The 22884-nt window shown below is 44.9% G+C and overlaps 1 protein-coding gene across 1 annotated transcript in view; it reads right to left on the reverse strand.

Moving 5' to 3' along the window:
• Positions 1–22884, reverse strand: part of HMCN1 (hemicentin 1) — a 167586-nt gene that overhangs the window by 33937 nt on the left and 110765 nt on the right. The window contains exons 48-67 of the mRNA XM_068199489.1: positions 20961–21047; positions 20363–20554; positions 19420–19593; positions 18391–18504; positions 16790–16935; positions 15061–15211; positions 14178–14381; positions 12486–12599; positions 11472–11659; positions 10945–11041; positions 7852–8013; positions 7548–7661; positions 7227–7429; positions 6916–6997; positions 6671–6802; positions 6299–6448; positions 5114–5273; positions 4434–4558; positions 2842–3025; positions 2523–2620 (exon numbers count right to left, since the gene is read on the reverse strand). Of these exons, the coding sequence (XP_068055590.1) occupies positions 2523–2620; positions 2842–3025; positions 4434–4558; positions 5114–5273; positions 6299–6448; positions 6671–6802; positions 6916–6997; positions 7227–7429; positions 7548–7661; positions 7852–8013; positions 10945–11041; positions 11472–11659; positions 12486–12599; positions 14178–14381; positions 15061–15211; positions 16790–16935; positions 18391–18504; positions 19420–19593; positions 20363–20554; positions 20961–21047 (2877 nt within the window). The remainder of the gene's footprint in view (positions 1–2522; positions 2621–2841; positions 3026–4433; positions 4559–5113; positions 5274–6298; positions 6449–6670; positions 6803–6915; positions 6998–7226; positions 7430–7547; positions 7662–7851; positions 8014–10944; positions 11042–11471; positions 11660–12485; positions 12600–14177; positions 14382–15060; positions 15212–16789; positions 16936–18390; positions 18505–19419; positions 19594–20362; positions 20555–20960; positions 21048–22884) is intronic.

Genomic DNA, 22884 nt, shown 5'->3' on the forward strand with positions numbered 1-22884 from the left:
ACGGGACAGGGACAGGGACATGGGGACAGAGCTCAGTCACACATGGGACAGGGACGCAGGGACAGAGCTCAGTCACACAGGGGACAGGGACAGGGACATGGGGACAGAGCTCAGTCACACACGGGACAGGGACAGGGACATGGGAACAGAGCTCAGTCACACACAGGACAGGGACATGGGGACAGAGCTCAGTCACACATGGGACAGGGACAGGGACACAGGGACAGAGCTCAGTCACACACGGGACAGGGACAGGGACATGGGGACAGAGCTCAGTCACACATGGGACAGGGACGCAGGGACAGAGCTCAGTCACACAGGGGACAGGGACAGGGACATGGGGACAGAGCTCAGTCACACACGGGACACGGGGACAGAGCTCAGTCACACACAGGACAGGGACAGGGACACAGTGACAGAGCTCAGTCACACACGGGACAGGGACAGGGACACGGGGACAGAGCTCAGTCACACACGGGACAGGGACAGGGACACAGGGACAGAGCTCAGTCACACACGGGACAGGGACGCAGGGACAGAGCTCAGTCACACACGGAACAGGGACGCAGGGACAGAGCTCAGTCACACACGGGACAGGGACACAGGGACAGAGCTCAGTCACACACGGGACAGGGACACAGGGACAGAGCTCAGTCACACACGGGATAGGGAGACAGGGACAGAGCTCAGTCACACACAGGACAGGGACATGGGGACAGAGCTCAGTCACACACAGGACAGGGACAGGCACACAGGGACAGAGCTCAGTCACACACGGGACAGGGACAGGGACATGGGGACAGAGCTCAGTCACACATGGGACAGGGACACAGGGACAGAGGTCAGTCACACACGGGACAGGGACAGGGACACAGGGACAGAGCTCAGTCACACATGGGACAGGGACACAGGGACAGAGCTCAGTCACACACGGGACAGGGACAGGGACATGGGGACAGAGCTCAGTCACACACGGGACAGGGACAGGCACACAGGGACAGAGCTCAGTCACACACGGGACAGGGACAGGCACACAGGGACAGAGCTCAGTCACACACGGGACAGGGACAGGGACATGGGGACAGAGCTCAGTCACACATGGGACAGGGACACAGGGACAGAGGTCAGTCACACACGGGACAGGGACAGGGACACAGGGACAGAGCTCAGTCACACATGGGACAGGGACACAGGGACAGAGCTCAGTCACACACGGGACAGGGACACAGGGACAGAGCTCAGTCACACACGGGACAGGGACAGGCACACAGGGACAGAGCTCAGTCACACACGGGACAGGGACAGGGACACAGGGACAGAGCTCAGTCACACACGGGACAGGGACAGGGACACAGGGACAGAGCTCAGTCACACAGGGGACAGGGACAGGGACACAGGGACAGAGCTCAGTCACACACAGGACAGGGACACAGGGACAGAGCTCAGTCACACAGGGGACAGGGACAGGGACACGGGGACAGAGCTCAGTCACACACGGGACAGGGACAGGCACACAGGGACAGAGCTCAGTCACACACGGGACAGGGACGCAGGGACAGAGCTCAGTCACACACGGGACAGGGACAGGGACACAGGGACAGAGCTCAGTCACACACGGGACAGGGACGCAGGGACAGAGCTCAGTCACACACGGGACAGGGACATGGGGACAGAGCTCAGTCACACACGGGACAGGGACAGGGACATGGGAACAGAGCTCAGTCACACACGGGACAGGGACATGGGGACAGAGCTCAGTCACACACGGGACACGGGGACAGAGCTCAGTCACACACGGGACAGGGACACAGAGCTCACTCACACATGGGACAGGGACAGGGACACAAGGATAGAGCTCAGTCACACATGGAACAGGGACAGAGCTCTGTCACAGCTCAGGGACACAGGGACACAGGTCTGTCACAGCACAGGGACACAGGGACACAGCTGTGTCACAGCACAGGGACACAGCTCTGTCACAGCACAGGGACACAGGGACACAGCTGTGTCACAGCACAGGGACACAGGGACACAGCTCTGTCACAGCACAGGGACACAGGGACAGAGCTCTGTCACACGCAGCACAGGGACACAGCTGTGTCACTCGCAGCACAGGGATATTCCAGGCACAGAACAGCTGGAACAGCTGCCTTTCCGCACTTCCCCACTCACATAGCTGTGCTAAACTTTGCTTACAAATTAAATGATATTCTTTCTAAAAAAACCTGTGACACATTATGGGAGTTTGGGAGTTAGAATTAGATGAGCTTTAAGGTCCCTTCCAACCAAAATCACTCTGTGATTTTATGGTTATGGGTGACAATTCAAGTAAGGACTTTTCTAGGACTTCCCATTTTAAAAAAACCCCAACATTTTTAAAAGTTAATATTTCCCCAGTGATCATCTCTAAGATGTACTTGTGGCTGTCTACAACAAGGTATTGGTGAGAAAGAAAACTGAAGAGTAGGTTTAAGAAATCAAGAAATAAGATTCTTTACATAAAACATTTCAGAGACACTCACCCAAAACATGCAGGTTGTAATGTTTGTTGTGCACTCCAGCCCTGTTAGATGCTACACAAGTGTACACTCCAGTATCAGATATCTGCACTCGGCTAAGTCTAAGGAAAAAGCAATTAAAACAAGCTGTAAATAGAATGCATGGAACACATTACCTTTGTTATGGTGTGGTTTGGATCAAATTTTACTTTTGCTTCCAAAAATACAGCAGAATTATGCTGATATTGCAAAATATATATATATATATAAAAAAAAAAAAGCGCCAAGGAAAGGAAAGGGAAAAGAGGGAAAGGAAAAGGGAAAAGGGAAACGGGAAACCAACCTGAGGATCTGTCCAGCTGAGAGGAGCTTGATCTGGGAGGAGACAGACAGAGGAAGGCCATCCTTCAGCCAGTGGAGCTGTGGTGGGGGGGTGCCAGCAGCAGCACATTCAATATTTAGGGAGGTGTCCAAAAGGGCAGTGAGTTTCTCTGCTTCATCTTTACTGTTGGCTATTGTTGGAGGAACTGCATTTTGTAGATGATGGAAAAGAATGTATTAAAACAGGCTCTTGAAATCATTCCACCGTGCAGGAAATCCTGCCCCCAATGCCCCACTGGCAATTCAGTAAGAGGATGCCATTTTTGGTAGAATAAATCCTCAGACAATACTATTGAGCACTAAAAATCATCCATTTATATATTTCAAATCAGAGGCACTGTACAATGACAGTAGAATCCTCTTTGATTTGCCAGCCTGCAGCAAACAAGACAGACCTTAGGGCCTGAAGTTCCAGGGAGAGAAGGACAGTGCAGGAAGGGATGGGCTGAACCTAGGGCCAGAAAGGACCACTCAAACTCACGGCCTTCACTGAATCTTAAATACAGTGAAATCACAGGGGAGGAAAGTTAGTTTATTGATGTCTGGATGCATCTGCTGACTTCATTCTTAACTGGAGAAAGTTCAAAATGTCTAGGTAAGTATTCTGCATGATGACACAAACTGCTGCTTTGGGGCTCTTTGGGGTTACAGGTTGGTTTGAAAGCCATGGCCTTGGGGGGTTCACTACATAAAGAAGCCCAGCCAGGTGCAGCTCCAGGCACTGGCTCAGTTAGGATCCCATCACTCACTGGGACAGTGACACCAATAAGACTTTTAAGTTGGTTATTGCTTGAACTTCAGCCAATACAAACAGAGCACAAACCCCCTGCTGTTGTGCAGAGCCATTCTGTTCCAAAAAGAAGTGCTGTGGTCATTCAGGACTGTCTTTTATGATACCAAGGTCCTCTCTTACTGCTCTGCTCGTGCCTGTGATCCCAGTGACTCTGAGTCTGTGTAAGTGGGACAGACACCTACCCTGCAGTGAAATCCTGCCTGGGCAGAACTCTCCTCTCCTCCCTCCACTCTACTTAATGACCACATTTTCCACAACTTAAATTATCCACTCTCTATGCTGCTAAAGGATTACACTCACTAGCCACTGGATGTCAAACTGTCCAATTTCCTCCAACACTCCCTCATTTTTAAACTCCGGGGACCTTTAACTATCAGTTGCCTTCATACCATTCTGCTCATAGCTGATGTGCTTTGATTGGAATTAGGGAAAATAGTACAACAAAACAGCAGTGTCACAGGAAATCAGCCTCAATATAATCTTCCCCACAAGAAATAAAAAATCACCACAGGCAGAATCCCTCTATTATGAAATCCACCAAAGAATTAATTCCTGTTTATCCCAAACCACATTTACCAGCAATTTCAACCCTTTTGTCATTGACAGAGCATCCTGTGTAGTATCTACAGCACAGGCAATTGGAAACATGTGCATGCAGCATTCCACTGCAGACAGGCATTCCTCTCTGGGTTCTCCCTTGGGAGCACTCCCAAGGGTGGGATTATGGAGCAGACTTGGGTTTCACATCTGGTAGAACTCACCATATACATTCAGGTTGAAAATCCTGTCCTCCTCTCCTGCAGGGTTAGTAGCCACACAAGTGTATTTTCCTGTGTCTGAGGTGAGAGCTCTGGAGATGTTTAATGTGCTGCCATCTGGAGTCACTCTATAAAGCACAGTGAGTTTGTTTAGTGTTCCTCTGACCTAGCAAATAAACAGTCTGGTCTGTACATTTCAGTAACTACCTCTATCCTCCTGGGAGCTTGATGAGAGAAGCATTGTGTTTTGCAAAATATTTTTGTTAGAGATAGGCTAAGAAATTTTTCCTAGAGATGTCCTGTTTAACTTGGTTTTAAGATTCAACCCCAGCCAGGCTTTTGAAGGACCCATAATGAAAAGCATTAAGTAAAGTGTTTCCATGCCTCAGATCTTTCCCCTCCAAAGGAAATAAATGACCTTAATAAACTTTCATGAAGCTGATGAACTTTTATGGAATTTATTAACTGAGAAAGACATAAATATCATATACTTATCTCTGTTAAGAAAATGAAATTTAAAAAAAAAATCAAAGGATGAACAAATTATACTTGATTTATAGAAGCTAAGGAGGGAGATGATGTTTTTTAACCTGGCTAAGCTCCAATTCAGGCTTTCCTCACATTCCCTCCTTAAAGCCCTTGAAATTATAGAAGAGAATGCAGTGTCTGCTTATTTTTCTTGCCTTATCCTTTGTAAATCATCGCTGGCAACTGTTTTTCCATCCTTCAGCCACTGCACATCCGGGGTGGGCACTCCAGTGGCATTGCAGAGCAGCTGGACACTCTCTCCCAGGAGGACACTGACCTCGCTCGGCATCTCAGAGCCAGCAATACTGGGAGGAACTGGAAATGCACCATGGAAGGATGACATGAAGCAGCAAGAAACGTAAGCTGAACTAGAAACAGCCACACTGCAGTAGCTCATGAGCACCACCATTAGTGCAGCACCTGGGGCAGGTTCTCAGCAGCTGTGGCTGCCCCTGGATCCCTGGAAGCGTCCAAGGCCAGGTTGGATGGGGCTTCGATAGTGGAAGGTGTGTCTGCTCATGGCAGGGGGTGTCACTGGATGGGCTTTAAGATCCCTTCCACCCAAAACCAGTCTGGGATTCTGTGACCTACACCATCATAGCCCTGTGAACAGTCACACTAATTCCATCCTAATCAAAGCCATTTCCAGCCTGCATTCCCACGGAACAAGGATGAAAGTCCTGCTATCCATGAAGTCAAGACTGTCAGTCCCACTAGTAAGTCCTGAGCATTTCAAGCTATTTCAGACCCATTTGATCAAACAACCAGCTTGACATTCCATTCCTAAACTTGGGGAAAAACTGGCACACCAGTGCAATTAGTGGGGATGAGTCATTAGGAACAGAGGAAAACACAACAGTCACAGACTAAGGGTGATTCACATCGAGGTAGGACACAATTCCATAACAAATAAGGGTTTGTCATTTGAGGTGGGGGTGGGGGAAGTATTCCTAAGGAAATTCTGGCAGTAGGTCTTTGCTAACTCCTGCCATGGCACAACAGGTACCACTGCTCCTGAATCCATCTCCATGTGCTGCTCCACAACCAAGCAACGAAGCTCCAGTGCTCAGCAGGAGGAAGGATGTAAGCAGCAGCAGATACACACAAGCTGCACAACTCTGTTCAAGTCCCACAGTCAAGGCTTAAGGATATTCTTTTCCATGCAAATTTTGGACTAGAAGTATTGAATTCTCTAACCACTCTCCCCTCTGGTTACAAAAGTAACAGTCCAAATTCTCCACTTCTTGGTTATGTGATCTCAGTGTCCCCAGCACAGACAGTGTAACATTTTCCTCAATGTTCAACCAGTTCTGCTCCCTGCATCGTCCCCCATTCCTTACCTTGGATGGAGAGCACATAGGTTTTGTGAGCTTTCCCTTCTGGATTGGAGGCAATACACGTGTAGGTGCCACTGTCCAGGAGCTGAGAGCGAGCGATCTGAAGCTTGCTCCCACCAGATAAAATATGAACTTCAAGAGAATCCAAGTTTTCTGAAATATATAAACAAGTCATCATTCCAAACCAGCTATGGGGTGCAAACATCTCTTTTGGGAGAAATTGTTCCATCAAAGTTTCAAAACACAGATTCCAATCAGTTCTCATAAGACTCTGTCTAGAGACAAATAAAGAATAAACACAAACCAGACAGCAAACAGCAAAGTGGTGCCTCAAAGAAGGGAAGAAGAGGAGTGAGAAGCATGAGACAATGTTACCTATTGGTTTTCCATTCTTAAGCCACACTAATGTGGGCGGAGGAATTCCAGTAGCATCACAGACAAAGGTGACAGGATTACTGATGGATTCACTGACCAGCTCTTGCTCGGGGCCTTCTATACTTGGAGGCACTGTGAATGGAATGGAAGCAGTAAGAATGTTACGTAAACTAATTCTGAAGTGCCTAATCTGCTAAGTTCATGTTATTTTAATAACTATTGTAGATGATGCAGAGGGTGCTTACCATAAACATTGAGGTGGAAATTTTTATCATCTCGTCCCGCAATATTTATGGCTTTGCACACATATTGTCCTGTGTCAGAAACCTGAAATAAAAACAAGTTTTAAAAGAAATCATTATGGATTCTTATTTTAATGCTACACTTTAGAGCCATTAACAACCTGTGTCTCTGCCAACTCAAAGTGCTTCTCACAGGATGAAAAGCCTCCAGAAAACACATCTCCCATGTACAGCAAATAAGATACACCACTAAAGACTGAAATAATTGCTTGGCAGAGCAGTGGCAGATGCAGCCTCCCCCCAGCCTGACCCACCTCTGCAGCCTTAATCCGCAGGGTCTGCCCATCTGCCAGGACCTCCACGGCAGCAGAGTCGGGAACGAGGCGGCTGTTCTTGTACCAGGTGATGACCGGGGCTGGGATGGCGTTGGACTCGCAGTCCAGGGTCACCGGGGTGCCCACTCGCACGTTCAGCACTGTCACCGACGCGCCCCCCTGGGCCTTGATGCTCGGGGGCACTGGGGAAGGAGCCCAGACTCAGTTCTGCATTGTGCTGTAACAACTCCATAAAGCAGATAAACCTCCCCACACTTCCCAAGCAATAGACAGTATTTCAGAAAACAGTAAAACACGAACCAAGGACAGTTAGGAAGCTCTTCTTCTGACTTTCCCCAGCTTGGTTCCTGGCAGTACAAGTGTATTCTCCACCATCTGCCAGCTTGGCTCGGGGAATCTGCAGCGTCCGAGCACCTGGAGCGAGGAGAGAAGGCTGGAGGTTTGCTCTGTGGTGACTGTGACAATCCCAAAGGCTGGTTTAGAATTGCAGGTGCAACAGGCAGAGTACAGGCACTGTGCCCCACGAAGAGTGGCCATGGGCCCTGCCACGACAAACCAGACAGAAGCTGAGCCCGAAGGCTGCAGAATAGCTGAAATTCCTCACCAGGCACAATAAAAGTGTTGGAATTGGAACTGATAGGCTTTCCATTCTTGAGCCAGCTGAGATCAGGAGGTGGAAAGCCCATGACCTCACAAGTCAGAGAGATGAAATTATTCACCACCACCGTCAGATTCTCAGGGTTAGTCCCAACAACACTTGGAGGAACTGTGGAGAGAGAAATACATTAATAGCATCTATCACTGCATCAGCAAAGGATTTCCCACAAGATCATGATTTACTGTATTAAAGCTGAACTGCTGCATTCTGGCAAAGGGTCAGGTTGCAAGAATCTTTCACATTCTATGAATGGATCCACTGCTTTTTGGATGCACCTGGAAATGAGACTGAAACAATCTAATGGTCATTCCTGTGCCTATACTTCACAACAATGTCAATTATTTCATTTGCAGTCCTTCTGTGCTGGAGGCTTGGGAGGGCTAGTGAACCTACATGAGATCCTGACAATGCACTGCCAGTTTTCCAACACTGCTCATGGACATCTGCTGTGTGAGGCAGAACAGAGCAAATTCCCATTGTCAGGATAAATGATATGACTATCACTTCCTTCTGATTCCTTGCTGCTCCTGTTCTCTCTGCAACAGTCCATTTTCCACCTACAGAGATGGAAACTGTAACTTATTCTTCCCAACACAGGTCAGAGTGATTCTGTCAACCAGACAAACCTGCTGCTTAGCAGTGAGCTAAGCGCTGGAAAATCCTGGCATGCAGCATTGCTCCAAGGGGTGCATTCCTTAAGCTTACAAGTACCAGAATTTTTAAATCAAGAATAGTTTGACATGTGACCTTTCGACAAGAATGATTTAGAATGAAAGAACTGTAAATCTCTTCCTTTTAATAACCCCCAAGCTCTAGTTGCCATATTTTTGCAGTGGGGATATATAAAACACTTAATAGGAAGGCAAAAGCATGTTCTTGGCTTTATTGGGTGGAAAAATCATTCCAAAGAACAGATGGAATCCTCCTCTTCAAAGACAGAAACATTGAAATATTCTGGCCCATCTTCCCCTGAAATGCTCCAGCTGCTTGCTGCCACTTGAGTGACACAAACCAGTGATTTAGGCAACTTTACGGCTCCTCTGGGCACTGCACAAACAAGAGCAGCCCATGTAAATGGGGAATTCAGTCCATATTTTTCAGCTTGGAATAACTGAAGAATATTTCCCTGATAAAGAGGATAAAATGGTTCACTAGAGCAAGTGGAGAATTCTGATCTGATGACATTTGATAGTTATTTATATTTATTTACTTTTACAGTTCATTTTCCGCAGATGTGATTATTGGCAGTGGGCAATTTAATATATAGGGCCAAATCTCAGCTGTCTTTAATGAAACTTGTTTAAATTGTGTCAGTGGTTGATTTCAATTTCTGCAGTAAAAAACACCCACAAATGTACCATAGGTAATCTGCATATGCAAATGTATCTGTATGTGCATAAAGACACAGTCATGGGCTCAAATATAGCACTCAGCATGAAAATTACCTATTATTTCCCTATTTTAAATCTGGGTGCTTATTTTCTATGTTTTAAAAGGTGTTATTTTAGTTTTATTGGTTTTTATTAATTTTATTTATTTTATCTTCACCTTGGAGACCAGAAGTGAATTTTTCAATTCAACAAAGCGGATCATCTTTAGTATTTTATTTCAATTTATGAGAGCAGTTCTATTATAAACACATAAAAGTGCTGGGAAATAGCCTTTTTTTTGACACTGACAAAACACAGATCTTTCTGCTTACTGATAATGCATTTTCCTTAGTGCTTCACCCTGTGTGGTCTTTTCCTGAACAGCTACACTCTAATTTTTCAAATTAAACTGCATTAAGAGAAATAGACCTAAGTTGGTAATACTGTTGAGTTAGAAAAACTGTTTGAGTTTCAAACTTCATGCAAATATTTCTTTTAAGAGAATGGTATTTAGCCATAGTCATTAAAACCAAATATTTTTAAGACAGAAGTTTAAATTTAAACACAACTGTCAGGGAAAGTGAAATATTTTGATTTAAATGCAAAAGTCACATCAGGAAATCTGGACAGACTCCACTGTCTGTCCAGAAAATAACTTCTCAGAGAACAACTCCAGGGCAAATTCTTCCCATGACAACACTATTTTTGGCTAAATGAATTACTGAGTAGCAAAAAGTGCTATAAATCTGTGCTATGTAGTAGGTAAATTTGCTGCATGTGTGACAGAGGAAAACATGCAATTATTCTGGGTGCTATAAGCTGTCTCCTCACATTCCTGGGATGCTGGTACTGTCTTTTAGGTAGGAGAAAGGACAGCCCTAGTTTTTTATGAGATAAAGCAGAAAAAAATTAGCTGCCAGTATTCCTTGCCAGGTAGAAACATGGAATGGTACAGAAGAATTAGTGGGAATGATACTTCTTCTCTCTGCAGGATGGAAAGCTCAAAGTGGGCAGAAATAGAAGGGGAAGTTTGGGTTTTTTCTGAAATGTTAATTAGAGATGTCTTAATTTTCTGAAGTTATCGGTAGAGGGAAGGGAAGGTAGTGGAGACTGTTTCATGAAAAATGTCTTGGTTGTATTTGTCTTAGATTTCTGATGCATAAAGCCAACATTTATTTTAAACCTATTGTAACTCCACAAGAAAACCAAAAATAGAGAACAGAAAGGAACTTCAAAGGGCACACTTCTAAAAACCAAGCTTTTACAAGCTGTGTACCTTTGTTTGATGCTTTCTATCATTAATTTCTTTGAAAAAAATCATTTTCTGAATGTATCCAAATAGGTTATAATCCAACCTACTTATCAATCATGATTCCAGGGCTCAGCAACCCCAACTGGATGAACACAGCCACCACACAAGGCTCCCTCAATTACCATTCCCACCTTTCTGGAACACCTATGAGGAGCCAAAGCCACATGTTATGAAGAGCCATATGTTGTCAAGGTACTTTAAACTGATATTTGAGTTCTGGTCTGTCAGAATCTCCATCACACCCAGTAGGACTCACATGAGTGAAGCTGAGGGGTTCTGAGCACTCTGTTAAAAATAACACACCCAAGCTGAACCAGCACTCGACAGAAGACAGAAGTTATGGATGAGAGTACTTACCGTGAACATTGAGGTTAAAATACTTCTTGTCACTTCCAGCTATGTTTTCTGCAATGCAGACATACCTGCCAGTATCTGTTATCTGGGAATTCAAAATCTAAGGCAAAAAAAGACAAAATATGGCTTTGGAGCTAATATTTAGACAACTCGCTGCCAAAGAAGCAAGTGGAGAGGATTAAGCCCAGCTCTCTGCTTTCATAGTTTTATTCAATTTCATTCCATTTCATTCATCAATGGGAAGGGAAGCTCTTCAGAATACACTATTTTCACTATTTTCTCAAAAAAATCAGTAATATTTAAAAGCACGTGATTTCAATTGATGTGATTTGTAGCATGATCCCACAAATGTTTGGATATGAGGAATTATATGGGAGTGAGAACCAGCAGGTGAGTGACAGAACAAAGGACAAAAACTCCTTATGTTTGCAGCACCTTGTAGGAGAAAGAAAATACTTCCTACTCAGCCCAACTAGACAGTTTTTTGTTGCCAAAACCCAGGTTTTCCACTATGAAAAGGGTTACAGTACCTGTAACCTCCTTCCATTGGACAGAAATGTGTGTTTGTCATTCTCTTCCAGGAGCTGGCCATCCTTCTGCCAGGTGATCCTTGGGGAAGGGCTCCCACTGGGAATGCAGTCCATGGCTGCCTCCTTGCTCACCAGCACAGTCACCTCCTCAGGCAGGTCCCCGTCAGCCCCACTGATGGATGGAGGAGCTGCAGGGATCAAAGGCGACAAGAACACTCACTCAGCACCTCTCAGATGGTTGTGAGATTAGACTGGGTTTGCAGGAGGAAGGAGTGAAACCTCCAGGGAATCCAATGAAAGATAAAGCCATCCCATGAGTAGTTCAGCTGGAACAACTCAGCCTAACTCCAAGGACTGCAGCAGAACTACAATTATTCACAGCACACAGAGAGAAGGAGAGGTGAAAACCCATCTTCCAATTATTCCACTGTGTTCTTTGCCATCAAAATAAAAGATGATTTCCAAGGCATGTTTCCTTTGTAACAATAAATCAGTATTTTCAGTGATATAACACCACCATAAAGGCAGAGAAGTGGTTCCCAAGGCTAAAACATTTGAGTCCATCAACAAACACAAAAGGTCATCAAAATGGTTGTACAGGCATTCATTAATCTAAATCCTCAGTTCCCTTCAGGCTTCAGGAGTTCTGCAGGTATTGTAGAAAATTATGGCCAAAATAAAGAAAGAGAGAAAATCTTGGTCACAATTCTCAATGGGAAGCTGAAGAGAGAACAAGAGATACCAAGATAAAAGCTGGATTTTTACCTATGCTTATCTTTCTGGTTAATGCTGAGAGCTGTAACACAACTGAGTTCCTATAACAATAACCTACACACATGGAACTAAGAACATCAGCACTCTGTTCACACAACTCTGTACAGCTCCAGCACCCTAAACACATTAACGTCGTGGTTTACAAATAAACTTGACAAACACTCGGGACTCCTGGACTGCAATGGTTGGTTATTTTGCAGAGAAGCCTTTTTTGGCACTCAGAGGAGAAGAGGAGCTCACAGAGCACTCGGACGTGGTAGTGGATGGAGTCCTGCCCCGCCTCGTTGACCGCCACACACGCGTATCTGCCGGCGTCCCCCGCGCGGGCCCGTGCGATCTGCAGCACCCGGCCTCCTGCAAACCAAAGTCCAAGGCAGCATCAAGCACTCTCCATCATCTCCACACCACATCCCACCAGAGACCTGAGCAAGCAAACTTATGAATGGTCAGCATTTGGTCTGAATTATAAGTAGCTAAAGGTTTTTATTTCCTGGCTACTTCTTCTGCAGGCGGATAGTTGGAGTGCAGCCATGCTCATACTGAAATGTTAGAAAAGAGGAATTAATTCCACAAAAAGGAAGATCATGCTGTAGCAATATGTAGCCAGGCATTACTCTTCCATCAAAAATAGAAATATTTCTCAGTAAGATGGCACAGAACAGGCAAAAGGAAATATAAGCACAGAATATTCTGTTCCAAACTGAACAGATCCACTTCTGAGGCTTAGAGGTACTTTTCACTCTATTCTTCATAAAAGCCTAGCCATATAAATACCTTCAGAAGGAGAGGAGAGCTTAGGAATACACTTTGGAAGTATTTGTCATTGCTCTCTCAAGAGACGAACAAGATGGACAAACAGGTGTTCCCTTTTTACCACTGCCCTTCTTTAAACACTCCATCCCAAACCATCTCTGCATAGCAACACTCATGACTATAGGCAGCTCCTTCCCTTCCCCACAAGCTTTAGTAGGGGATTATGGCCATTTTTCAGCTGCAAACACACTGTCCATGCCTCACCTCTTGGTTAAGAGGCTTTTTCTACTCAAATTATATTTTTGTCAAAGTAAATTTAATAAGGAAATAAATCAGGAACACATCAGAGAGAAGGTATCATTGCTGTATTTCATTCTGCAACAAATTGAAGTGTCCAAGGCCAGGTTGAATGGAGCTTGGAGCAACCTGGGCTAGTGAAAGGTGTCCCTCCCTGCCCATGGCAGAGGGTGGAATGAGATGGGCCTTAAGATTCCTTCAAATCAAACTGTTCTGCGATTCCATGATTCACTGTGAGAGTTCAGTGGTGACATTCACACCATTTTAGGGACTACTTCTTAAATTAAAGAAAAAACTTAAGGCCAAGGACTGGAGAGAAACATTTCCAGGTAACGAAGTCTGAAAAGAACATTAAAGAAGGATTCTGAAGAGGAGAAGTGTGTCATCACTACACAAATACCAGCACTAAGGCCATTTCTTAACCATAGAATCAAAGAATGGTTTGGGTTGGAAGGGACTTCAGAGATCATCCAATGCAACACCCTGCCATGGGCAGGGACACCTTCCACTAGCCCAGGGTGCTCTAACCTGGCCTTGGACACTGCCAGGGATCCAGGGGCAGCCACAGCTTCTCTGGGCACCCTGTGCCAGGGCCTGCCCACCCTCATGGCCAAGAAGTGCTTCCCAATATCCAATCTAAACCCACTCTCTTTTAATTGAGTCCATATCCCCTTGTCCTGTCCCTCCATCCCTTGTAAACAGCCTCTCTCCATCTTTCCTGTCAATTCCTTCAGGCACTGGAAGGTCACAATGAGGTCAGCCTGAAGCATCTTTTCTCCAGGCAGAACAATCCCAACTCTCCCAGCCTTTCCTCACAGCAGAGCTGCTCCATCCCTCTGATCACCTCGGTGCAGGGGCAGAGAGTGCCAGCTGAACACCCACCTGGCAGGATGAGCACTCTGTCACTGGAGCTCAGGGGATGCCCATCCTTAAACCACGTGAGCACAGGGGGAGGAACAGCATTGGTCTCACAGTACAGTGAGAGGGGGTTGTTGACAATCACATCTTTAATTTCTCCACCTCTTTGTGCATCCACCATGTTCCCAGCTTCCCATTCCCTGTAAGACTTTTGGAAGCTAGGAGGAACTACAATAAAGAAGAGGAATAATGTTAGCATTTTGCAGCAGAAATAGCTGGTTTCAAAGTCAAGAAATAAGAATGTTCAATAGCAGCAATAAAAATTAAGTGTATTAAATAAACCCCTCCCTCTACATTAAGTTACCCAGGAAAACTCCTAGAATGAGCAATTGAGCAATTTACTGAGTATTTTTTTGAAGAATAAAAATAACAGTGTAAGATGACCTGGTAACAAACACAGAGGGTACTCATCAACAAAAATACTTAAACAATGAGGTATCTGGTTTCACTCAAGCTCTCATTTTGTCTAAATTTTCAGAAAATACTCATGATTGTTTCCTTGTATTGACACACAGTAGGCCAACAGGATGCTTATGTCTGGGGCCTCTAAATACTACTTGAAACAGAAAAGTAAAGTATGTCTTAGTTCAAAATCAAATTTTTTCATGGCGTTTAGAGGAAGATCAGAGTTGCTATGTCATTGCACTGATTTCAGAAACACAACATATAAAAGAATAATGAAATACTACATGCCAGCAATGAGCAAAATATCCCTGAAACCAAAGTCACACAGAACACAAAAGCATTGGGTTTGACCACGCAAGGGTAAAGGACCTAAAATTATTAATTCCAACATCCCAGAATACTAGAAAGTCAGGCTACCAAGAGAGTTTTATTCCCCTTTTACCTTGTATATTTACATCAAATTCCAGCTCATCCTCCCCAGCAATGTTGGAGGCCACACAAGTGTAGCGCCCCGTGTCTGACACCTGGGCCTCCTTGATGTGCAGGGTGTGGCCACTGCCCTGGATCAGGACATGCTCATCTGTCTGCAGTGGCTGCAATGTCAATTCAAATGAAAATTAATACTCAGCAAAGAACACACCAGAAACAGCCAGACTTGTGGTAGTGATATGAGCAAACTCAATCAAGCTCCAAGATCCTGGAGACAATTTTCTTTTCAGAAAACTCTGCATCTGCATCCTTCTGATCATGGTGGCTGGTTTCCTCAAGGATGTGATTTTCCATCACTCCTAGCCCCAGGACACTGCTGAGAGGAGCAATGCCATTCCCATCAGGCCAGGGCTCTTGTGACATTGGATCCAATCAGGCTGATCCAATCCCTGAACTCACTGGCCAAGCTTCCAATACCTGGAAAACTCACAGTTTTCAGTAAGGTGAACAAATGGATCTAACGCATCCTACAGATCTGCTGCCAGCAAGGGCACGGTTTGAACACAGAATGGACAAAGCAGCAGCACAAAGAGACACAGGATTAGATATTCCTGTGCCCAAATGTGGCTCACAAGTGACAGCAGAGGCTGCAGTGACACAGCCTGTGTGTCCAGAATACATTAGATATGCTCATCTACAACAGCAGCCTGGTCTAGTGGGAGGTGTCCCTGCCCATGGCAGGGGTGGAACTGGATGGGCTTTGAGGTCCCTTCCAGCCCAAACCATGCCATAAGCCCATGCTTCCATGATTAGGGAGTCAGCACTGAACTCCTGGCCTGCAGGGGACAATTCAGTCCATGGACAGGAGTGAGAGTCTTTCACCCAGGGCAGCCTAAGGAGCAGCAGCTGGTGTGCCAGTGGCAGTCAGGTGCGCACAGTCACTGCCTTTGGGGTCCTCTTAACTCCCCAAATTGAGGTTTTATTTGGTAACAGAGGCAGGACTCCCAGGGATCCCAGAACAGCAGAGCACACCTGAAACAGCCAGCAGGTGATCATCCACGTTATTCCCACATGCTCCTTAAATCCAGGAAGAGCTGCTCCATGAGTGCCCTTCCAAGAACAGCTCAAGTAAAAGAGTATACTCTCCTTTCTTACAGAAGAGCAGCACAGCTCCTTTTTTATTCATCCCCTGTGCTGTATTTCAGTGTGTCCCCATGGTCCTGCCCTTCCCAAGTTCTCCAGACAGATTCATGGAGCGCTGTGTGTGGCAGGACTTGTGCCTCACCCCCTCCAGAGCAGACAGATGCTCTTGTGGCTTTGTGAGCTCTGCCAGGACCAAGGGGGAGGCTCTGCAACTTCTGCAAGGGCAGCACTTGAGAGAACCATCTGTAAATAACAGGGCCTTTGGGGGCTTTACAGAACAGCCACGGGCCCTGTGGTCACACCATTCTTGGCATGCTCCTGCCAAGAAGGGCACTCCCTCTCCCAGCACAGGCCAGTGCCAGGCCTGCAAACTCCAGCCCCGGTGTCTCAGGCACTGCCAGGCACCCACCAAAAGCCAGGATATCGATTTTCAGAGGTCTGGGTGCCAGCAAACACTCGAAACTGCTAGGCAGTGCTTCTGCCAGCAGCAGGGAGTGAGGGTGACTCCTGCTGCCCTGCATGGATGCTATTTCCAGGGACAGGGAACACAGCTGTCCCTGTCCCACGTCTCAGAGGAAGGAATCAAGATTGTGACTGGCCTGTCCATCCTTGTACCAGCTGATGGCAGCAGCAGGAATGGCCTGAGCTTCACACTCCAGGGTCAGGCTGTGGTTCACTTTGATCTTCACCTCCTTGGGGGACAGCCCTGTCCCTGAGACATCCCCTTTGGCAATGGTGGGTGGAACTGCACACAGACAAAGGCAGAGAGCGGAGAGACTGTCAGGGCTTACTGGCTGCGGCAGCATTTCAACATTAACTGGAATAAGATGACAACCTCCTGGAAAGCAAGCATAGCATTCCCCCAATAAACTGCCTCTTGCCCAATTATTACTTTATATATATATATATATATATATATATTTATATATATATATATATATATGTTTGTATGTATGTATTTTCAGCTATTTTTAGTACAGTTATTATGTACAAAAATAAAGAAAATGGTTCAACACTTTTAAACATGCAGGTTTTTAAACATGGAAACCTGACTAGAGCCCTACCTAACTACAGCACTTCATTATTACCTGCCTGGCTTCAATTCTATAAAGTTTGGGGTATTGTAGTCAGTAAAGAGCATTTTAATGGAAACTAATATTCCCAGAAACATATGCTGGATCACAAGTCCAGACTCAGGGTAGCTGGTAAAAATTCAACATTTCCACTGAAATCCCAGTGTTGCAAAATCCTGTTTGTTTCTGAATCAGAAGGAAAATAGAATATTTCAAAATTCTTCAGCTACCCCCCAGCTTGGTCTCATAATATTTTTGAAATTATGTAAAACGCTTTCAGAGCATTTTCTACTCTTTTTTTCCACTGGGAATTTTTAAATTTTCCCCTAATACTTACAGTATCCTAATAAATGACATTTGCAATGGCATTTGGGGGTGGAGGGCATTACATTCCCACATAGTCATGCATTAGTAATGAACTCGCTTGTCACCTTCTCATTATTCCAAATCCAGTGGGGCCTTATTAAGGACTTATTGTAATTAAATAACAGTATGGTTACTGTAAGAGAGCAAACCAATTCCAAATCAGACTGGGAAATTTAAAAAAAAGGTAAAAATCATGCTTGATTGAGCCCATAATGAAGAGTTTTAGCATTAAAATTGAGTATTTAGGTAGAATGCTCAAAGGATAATGTGCTGACAGAGGCTTGAATGGGAAAACTTTTGTGCATATGAAATCTTACAGAAGGATATAAAAATAGTATCCTTCTGTTTTACCTTCCTCAATAAAGTGTCCCACTAGATGTTAGAGGCCCTCTCCTGTTTTTCTAAAATGGTTTCTGTGCTCAGGAGATTCTCTTCTCACATCTCCCATTGTGCTGCTCTCATCTGACTTGAAAATAAGCACCAAAAGAAACATTTCAGAGAAAAGTGGAGTTCAGTGTCTCTCAAATATCCTCCCCTGGGTGATATAAAGGCTTTTAGCACAACTGTAGCATTGCAAAGGATGCAACCATCAACTGTTCTGGTGTCTGTCCTCCAGCAATGCCAGGAGCTAATGCAGATGTTTGCTCAGCAAAGCCATTAATAGGAAACCTTGTATTCACCAGGACAGATAACACTGCAATGGGGAAAATGGAAGAATGCAAAACTAGAAGAAATTTCCAAAACTGAAAGCATTGCCATACTGTAGACTTTCACTTCATAGTGCCTCAGGGTCTCCCCAGCCTCGTTTGTGGCTATGCAGGTGTATCTTCCAGCACTGTCCTGCTGGGCATTCAGGATCTGCAGGGTCCGTCCACCTGCCAAAGACACCAACCTTTAATAGCACTCACACCACACTCTTGCTCCCCAGTTATTTAAATACTTTTTCCAGCATATTTCCAACCCTTTGGTCCAAAATCTGCCCTTTGAAAAGCAGAAAAACTGCCTGCTTACTACCACGTGCAACAAATGAGTGCATGATTCATGGCAGTGCTGTGGGGCAACTCCTGTGGCTTATGGATTCTTGGGAAATTTGTTAACAAATTTCCTCAAGAAATCTGTGCAGGGAATTTCTTGAAGATATTTAGCCAAGACTCATTCTTTCTCTCAACACTTGCAGTTAACAAAGTAAGGTACTTGTACATCTACAGTAATCCAGTGTTCCCTCTGAAGCTTGCTCCCATTTTCCACTTCCACAAATACTAGGGAAAATGGAGTTCAGTGAGAAATTATTCTGGGGAGAAATTATTCTACTAACTAAAAATGGCTAGCTACTAATGACATGGAAAAAATCCCACCTCATTCTCTTTATTAATTTATATCTCTCTTCATCTAATTTCCACACTTAATTGCAAGTCATTTATATTCATCACTAACTCATATGAATTTTCCCATCATTTTGCTTGATGGTACAAAAGGATAAATACATAATAAGACACAAATAAACAATCAGTTAATGTGAAGTACTTAAAAATATTGGAATGGGAAGTGCTAGGAACTTAAAGCCCATTCATGGGCAGGAGCATCTTCCAGTAGCTCAGCTTGCTCCAAGCCCCATCCAGCCTGGCCTTGGATACTTCCAGGGATGGGGCAGCCACAGCTTCTCTGGGCACCCATGCCAGTGCATTGCACTTCATAGAAATATATCCTTTGATTTTTTTTGAAGAAGTCTGTAACAGAAAAACATGCAATAAAAGAATCAGGTGTTATTTCCCAACAAGAACAGAGTTTACCTGGCAGAATGCGGATGTTTCTGCTGGACTCTAAGGGATTCCCATCTTTCAGCCAGGTGATGGTGGCTGGGGGGTAGGAATAAGCTTCACAGACCAGTGAGGTGGGGCTGTTGAGGATAACGGTGATATCCTCTGCATTCCCTTGGCTGTCTGCTCCCACAATGCTTGGAGCCACTGGGAACAACAAAATCAGTAACCAGAGGGAGGAAAGCCCCTCTCTGAAAAGCCCATTTTCTGGTCCCTGATCAGTCTAGGTATCTGGCTGCAGCTTCAGCTAGCTGGGAGTCAGTCCTACAAAGAGCACCCAGACAACACCCACACCCAGACAACATTCAGCTGGTTTTATGTTTTGTCCTGAAGTCAGCAGTAATCCCAAACCAGTGGCATTCACTCCCACCCGTGCCTTTGTCAAGCACAGCTCCCCAGGAAGCCAGCCATCACTCCTTGAGCAGAGCTGCTCCTTGATGATCCTGGAAGGAGGGATGAGCCTAGGAACAAGGCTGTGGAAAACAAACTCATCATTGTTTGCACTTTGTTGTGCAATAACCCTCATGGAAAAAACAAACAAACAAAAAAACCCAAAAAAACCCACCAAAACAAAATGACGAGTGCAGATGGTTTCAATGGTTTCAGCTTTTCTGAAGAGATCACAATCTGAAATGCTCTTCAGATGCTCCTTCCTTGAATCACAGTAAGCCAAAGTGCTGTCCTGCCCATTCCATAAGGATGATATCCTGTGAAGCCTCCCTATGTTCCAGCTCTGGTGTCTAAAGCACAGCACTGGTGTTTCTATTAAACCATGATCACTTATCAATTACTAAGATGTAAAATTCTAATCACAGACAGGCAACCTGTGCACTGCTGTCAAAAAAGCCCTACAGAATTCCAAGAGGACTCTTGCCAAGCTGCCTGCTCCTGTGGCAGAGGCAGCCCAGCTGCTCACCGAGCACGTTGAGGCTGTAGGTTTTGCTCCTGTCCCCAGCAGCATTGGATGCCAGACAGGTGTAGCGCCCCGTGTCCAGGAGCTGCACCTCGGAGATCTGCAGGGATTGCCCGCTGGACAAGATCCTGGGATCTTCAGCCTCGGCCAGAGCCTGCCCATCCTTCAGCCACGTGACCTGCGGCACAGGGTTCCCTTGATAGAGTCGGGAAAATAGCAAACATGAGGTGGTGCATAACCTCTAAGATATACCAAGATATCTGAGAAACAGGAAAATACAGTTTCAGGTGTGCTTTTCATGTACATTCAATGAGGGAAGTTTTGGAAAACGCATTCTGAAGTCTCTGAACCTCCTGAAGTGATATACACCATCTCTGAAATTCCACAGGCCTTTGGAGAAGGAATATCACAGCAACATCCCTCTTGATTCATCTCATCCAACCTTTACAAAGAGTGCTTAGCCCTGTTCTAAGCATCACAGTTAAATCTTGGATTTAAAAATCCTGCTGAACTGAAATCCCCTTAAAAACAGGCTGTGCAGCACCAGTAGTGATCTGACCGCGCTTTGACGAGCAAAGGTAAATCATAAACTTTCTTTTACCTGTCACCTCACACGTCAGGGTAACTCTGTGCTTCTCTTTCACTTTCACATCTTCCAGAGCATGTTCCCCCACAATCCCTGGAGGCACTGCAACAGGCAAGGACACATCAGCATGGTTTCAGCAACACTGAAACACAACAGGCTGCTTCATGGTGCTGCTAGGAGGGATGAGCCCAGGAACACAGGACTAGGAGAACAAATTCACCACTGTTTGCGCTTGCTTACACGGTAACTGACATAAAAATCCAGGAGCAATACAACAGATTCCCAACAAGTGGATGCTGTGCCACAGCTTATCAGTGTTCTCTGCAAATACAGCTAATTCCATATGGGAATGAACTACTACATAGGTCTAAAGGCACCTTGCTGTGGTACAAATTACATTTCTCTAGGGAAGTAGAAGATAAAATCCCCAAAATACCTATCCCACCCCCACCCCCTCAAACAGCCAACCCGAGGCAAGGAACTCCTACTGTATGGCTGACATGTTTCCAAATTATCCTGGTCAACTTTTGGATGTGGAGGGCAGATTATGAGCACGCTGGAGAGTCGCTGTGCTGGTTAAAAGCTGTGATCAATTATTTCTTTCAAGGTAGAGGCATTGGTAGATCAGGCCAAAAGAAACAGGCACTACAAGTCGAAGAAGGCATGGAGTGTAACAGGCTGAAAAGGAGACTTGTAGTTATTAGAAAGTAGCTCCATCTCCCAGAGATATAGGAAATTTTGTAACACAAGTGTCACAGTAAGGAGCCAGATTTATGTTTTAATAATCCTGCAAAATGCAAACTTTCAGCCTAGATAGAAGACCTAAGAAGAAAGGAATTAAAATATACTTAACAGCTTATTTGTGATCCCGCTCGTTGTTGGAAGCAAATGTTTTATAAAAGTAAGAATCATGGAAATATGCAGAATTCATTGTCAACAGAGACAAGAATGTTACACCAGATTTCTGATAACTAATGAAGGATTTTAACTTGAGTGAAGGAAACAGATGGGGGGAACAAAACTTCAAATCATGAAGTTCAGGACTTAAGTCAGACCAGAAGTTACTACTATTGATAAACAAAGACAACAACTCATTGCTTTGTCTCCAAAATAATACAGTAAGTTATCAGCACATCTTCATTTCACAAATATGGCAAAGCCACACCAAACCCTTTTCAAATGTATAAATATTGTGCTTATTGTGCAAGCTCTGCCTGCAAACTGCTGTGCCTCTGACAATAATCTAGAAAAACCCTGGCATGTCTGTGTACAGTTCCCACTGACAGTGACTGGTGAGGATTCTGTGCCACTGTCAGGACCCATTCCAGTAACTTTCCTCTAGAAAGATGAAGAAATTACTGGGGGGAGGGAACAGAGACTGAACAATGGAATTTTCCACTTGAAATCAGCTTCACTGAGCATTTTTCTTCAAGGAAAACAAAGCCTATGCAATAGAGATTTCCAGAACCCTCAAGAACACCCTGCAACTAAAACCTTCCAAAGAAAACAGTTGGACAATGAATGCTTTCCAGTGTTTATCCATCTCTTCCATTCTACCACACTTACACTTCCATGAGCTCATCAAATAAACATGAACTGACTTGAATGGGAGTTATCATTTACCGGCTGAATATGCCCAAATCAGCTGAAGGCAAGGGAACATGAGGGTGCTCAGCACCTCAGAGAAAGGAAACTGAGAACAAAATTCGACACAGAAATGCTGAGAGAAAAGTTGCAGTTCTGTGCCAGTTCTGACAGCTATTGATAAAAATAACAGTCACTAAACCGAGAAGTAGTGTTTTCTGGGGAAAACACTGATTTGCAAAACTAAGCAATGTGATACAATAATACATTAATGGTTCCAAATAGCATCTAAAGAGCCTGCTGGACAACTCCTGGTCTAAGTACATAAGCAGGATCACCCCCTACCACATTGGTT

Source organism: Anomalospiza imberbis, chromosome 9, assembly GCF_031753505.1.
Source record: "Anomalospiza imberbis isolate Cuckoo-Finch-1a 21T00152 chromosome 9, ASM3175350v1, whole genome shotgun sequence".
Taxonomy (NCBI): Eukaryota; Metazoa; Chordata; class Aves; order Passeriformes; family Viduidae; genus Anomalospiza; species Anomalospiza imberbis.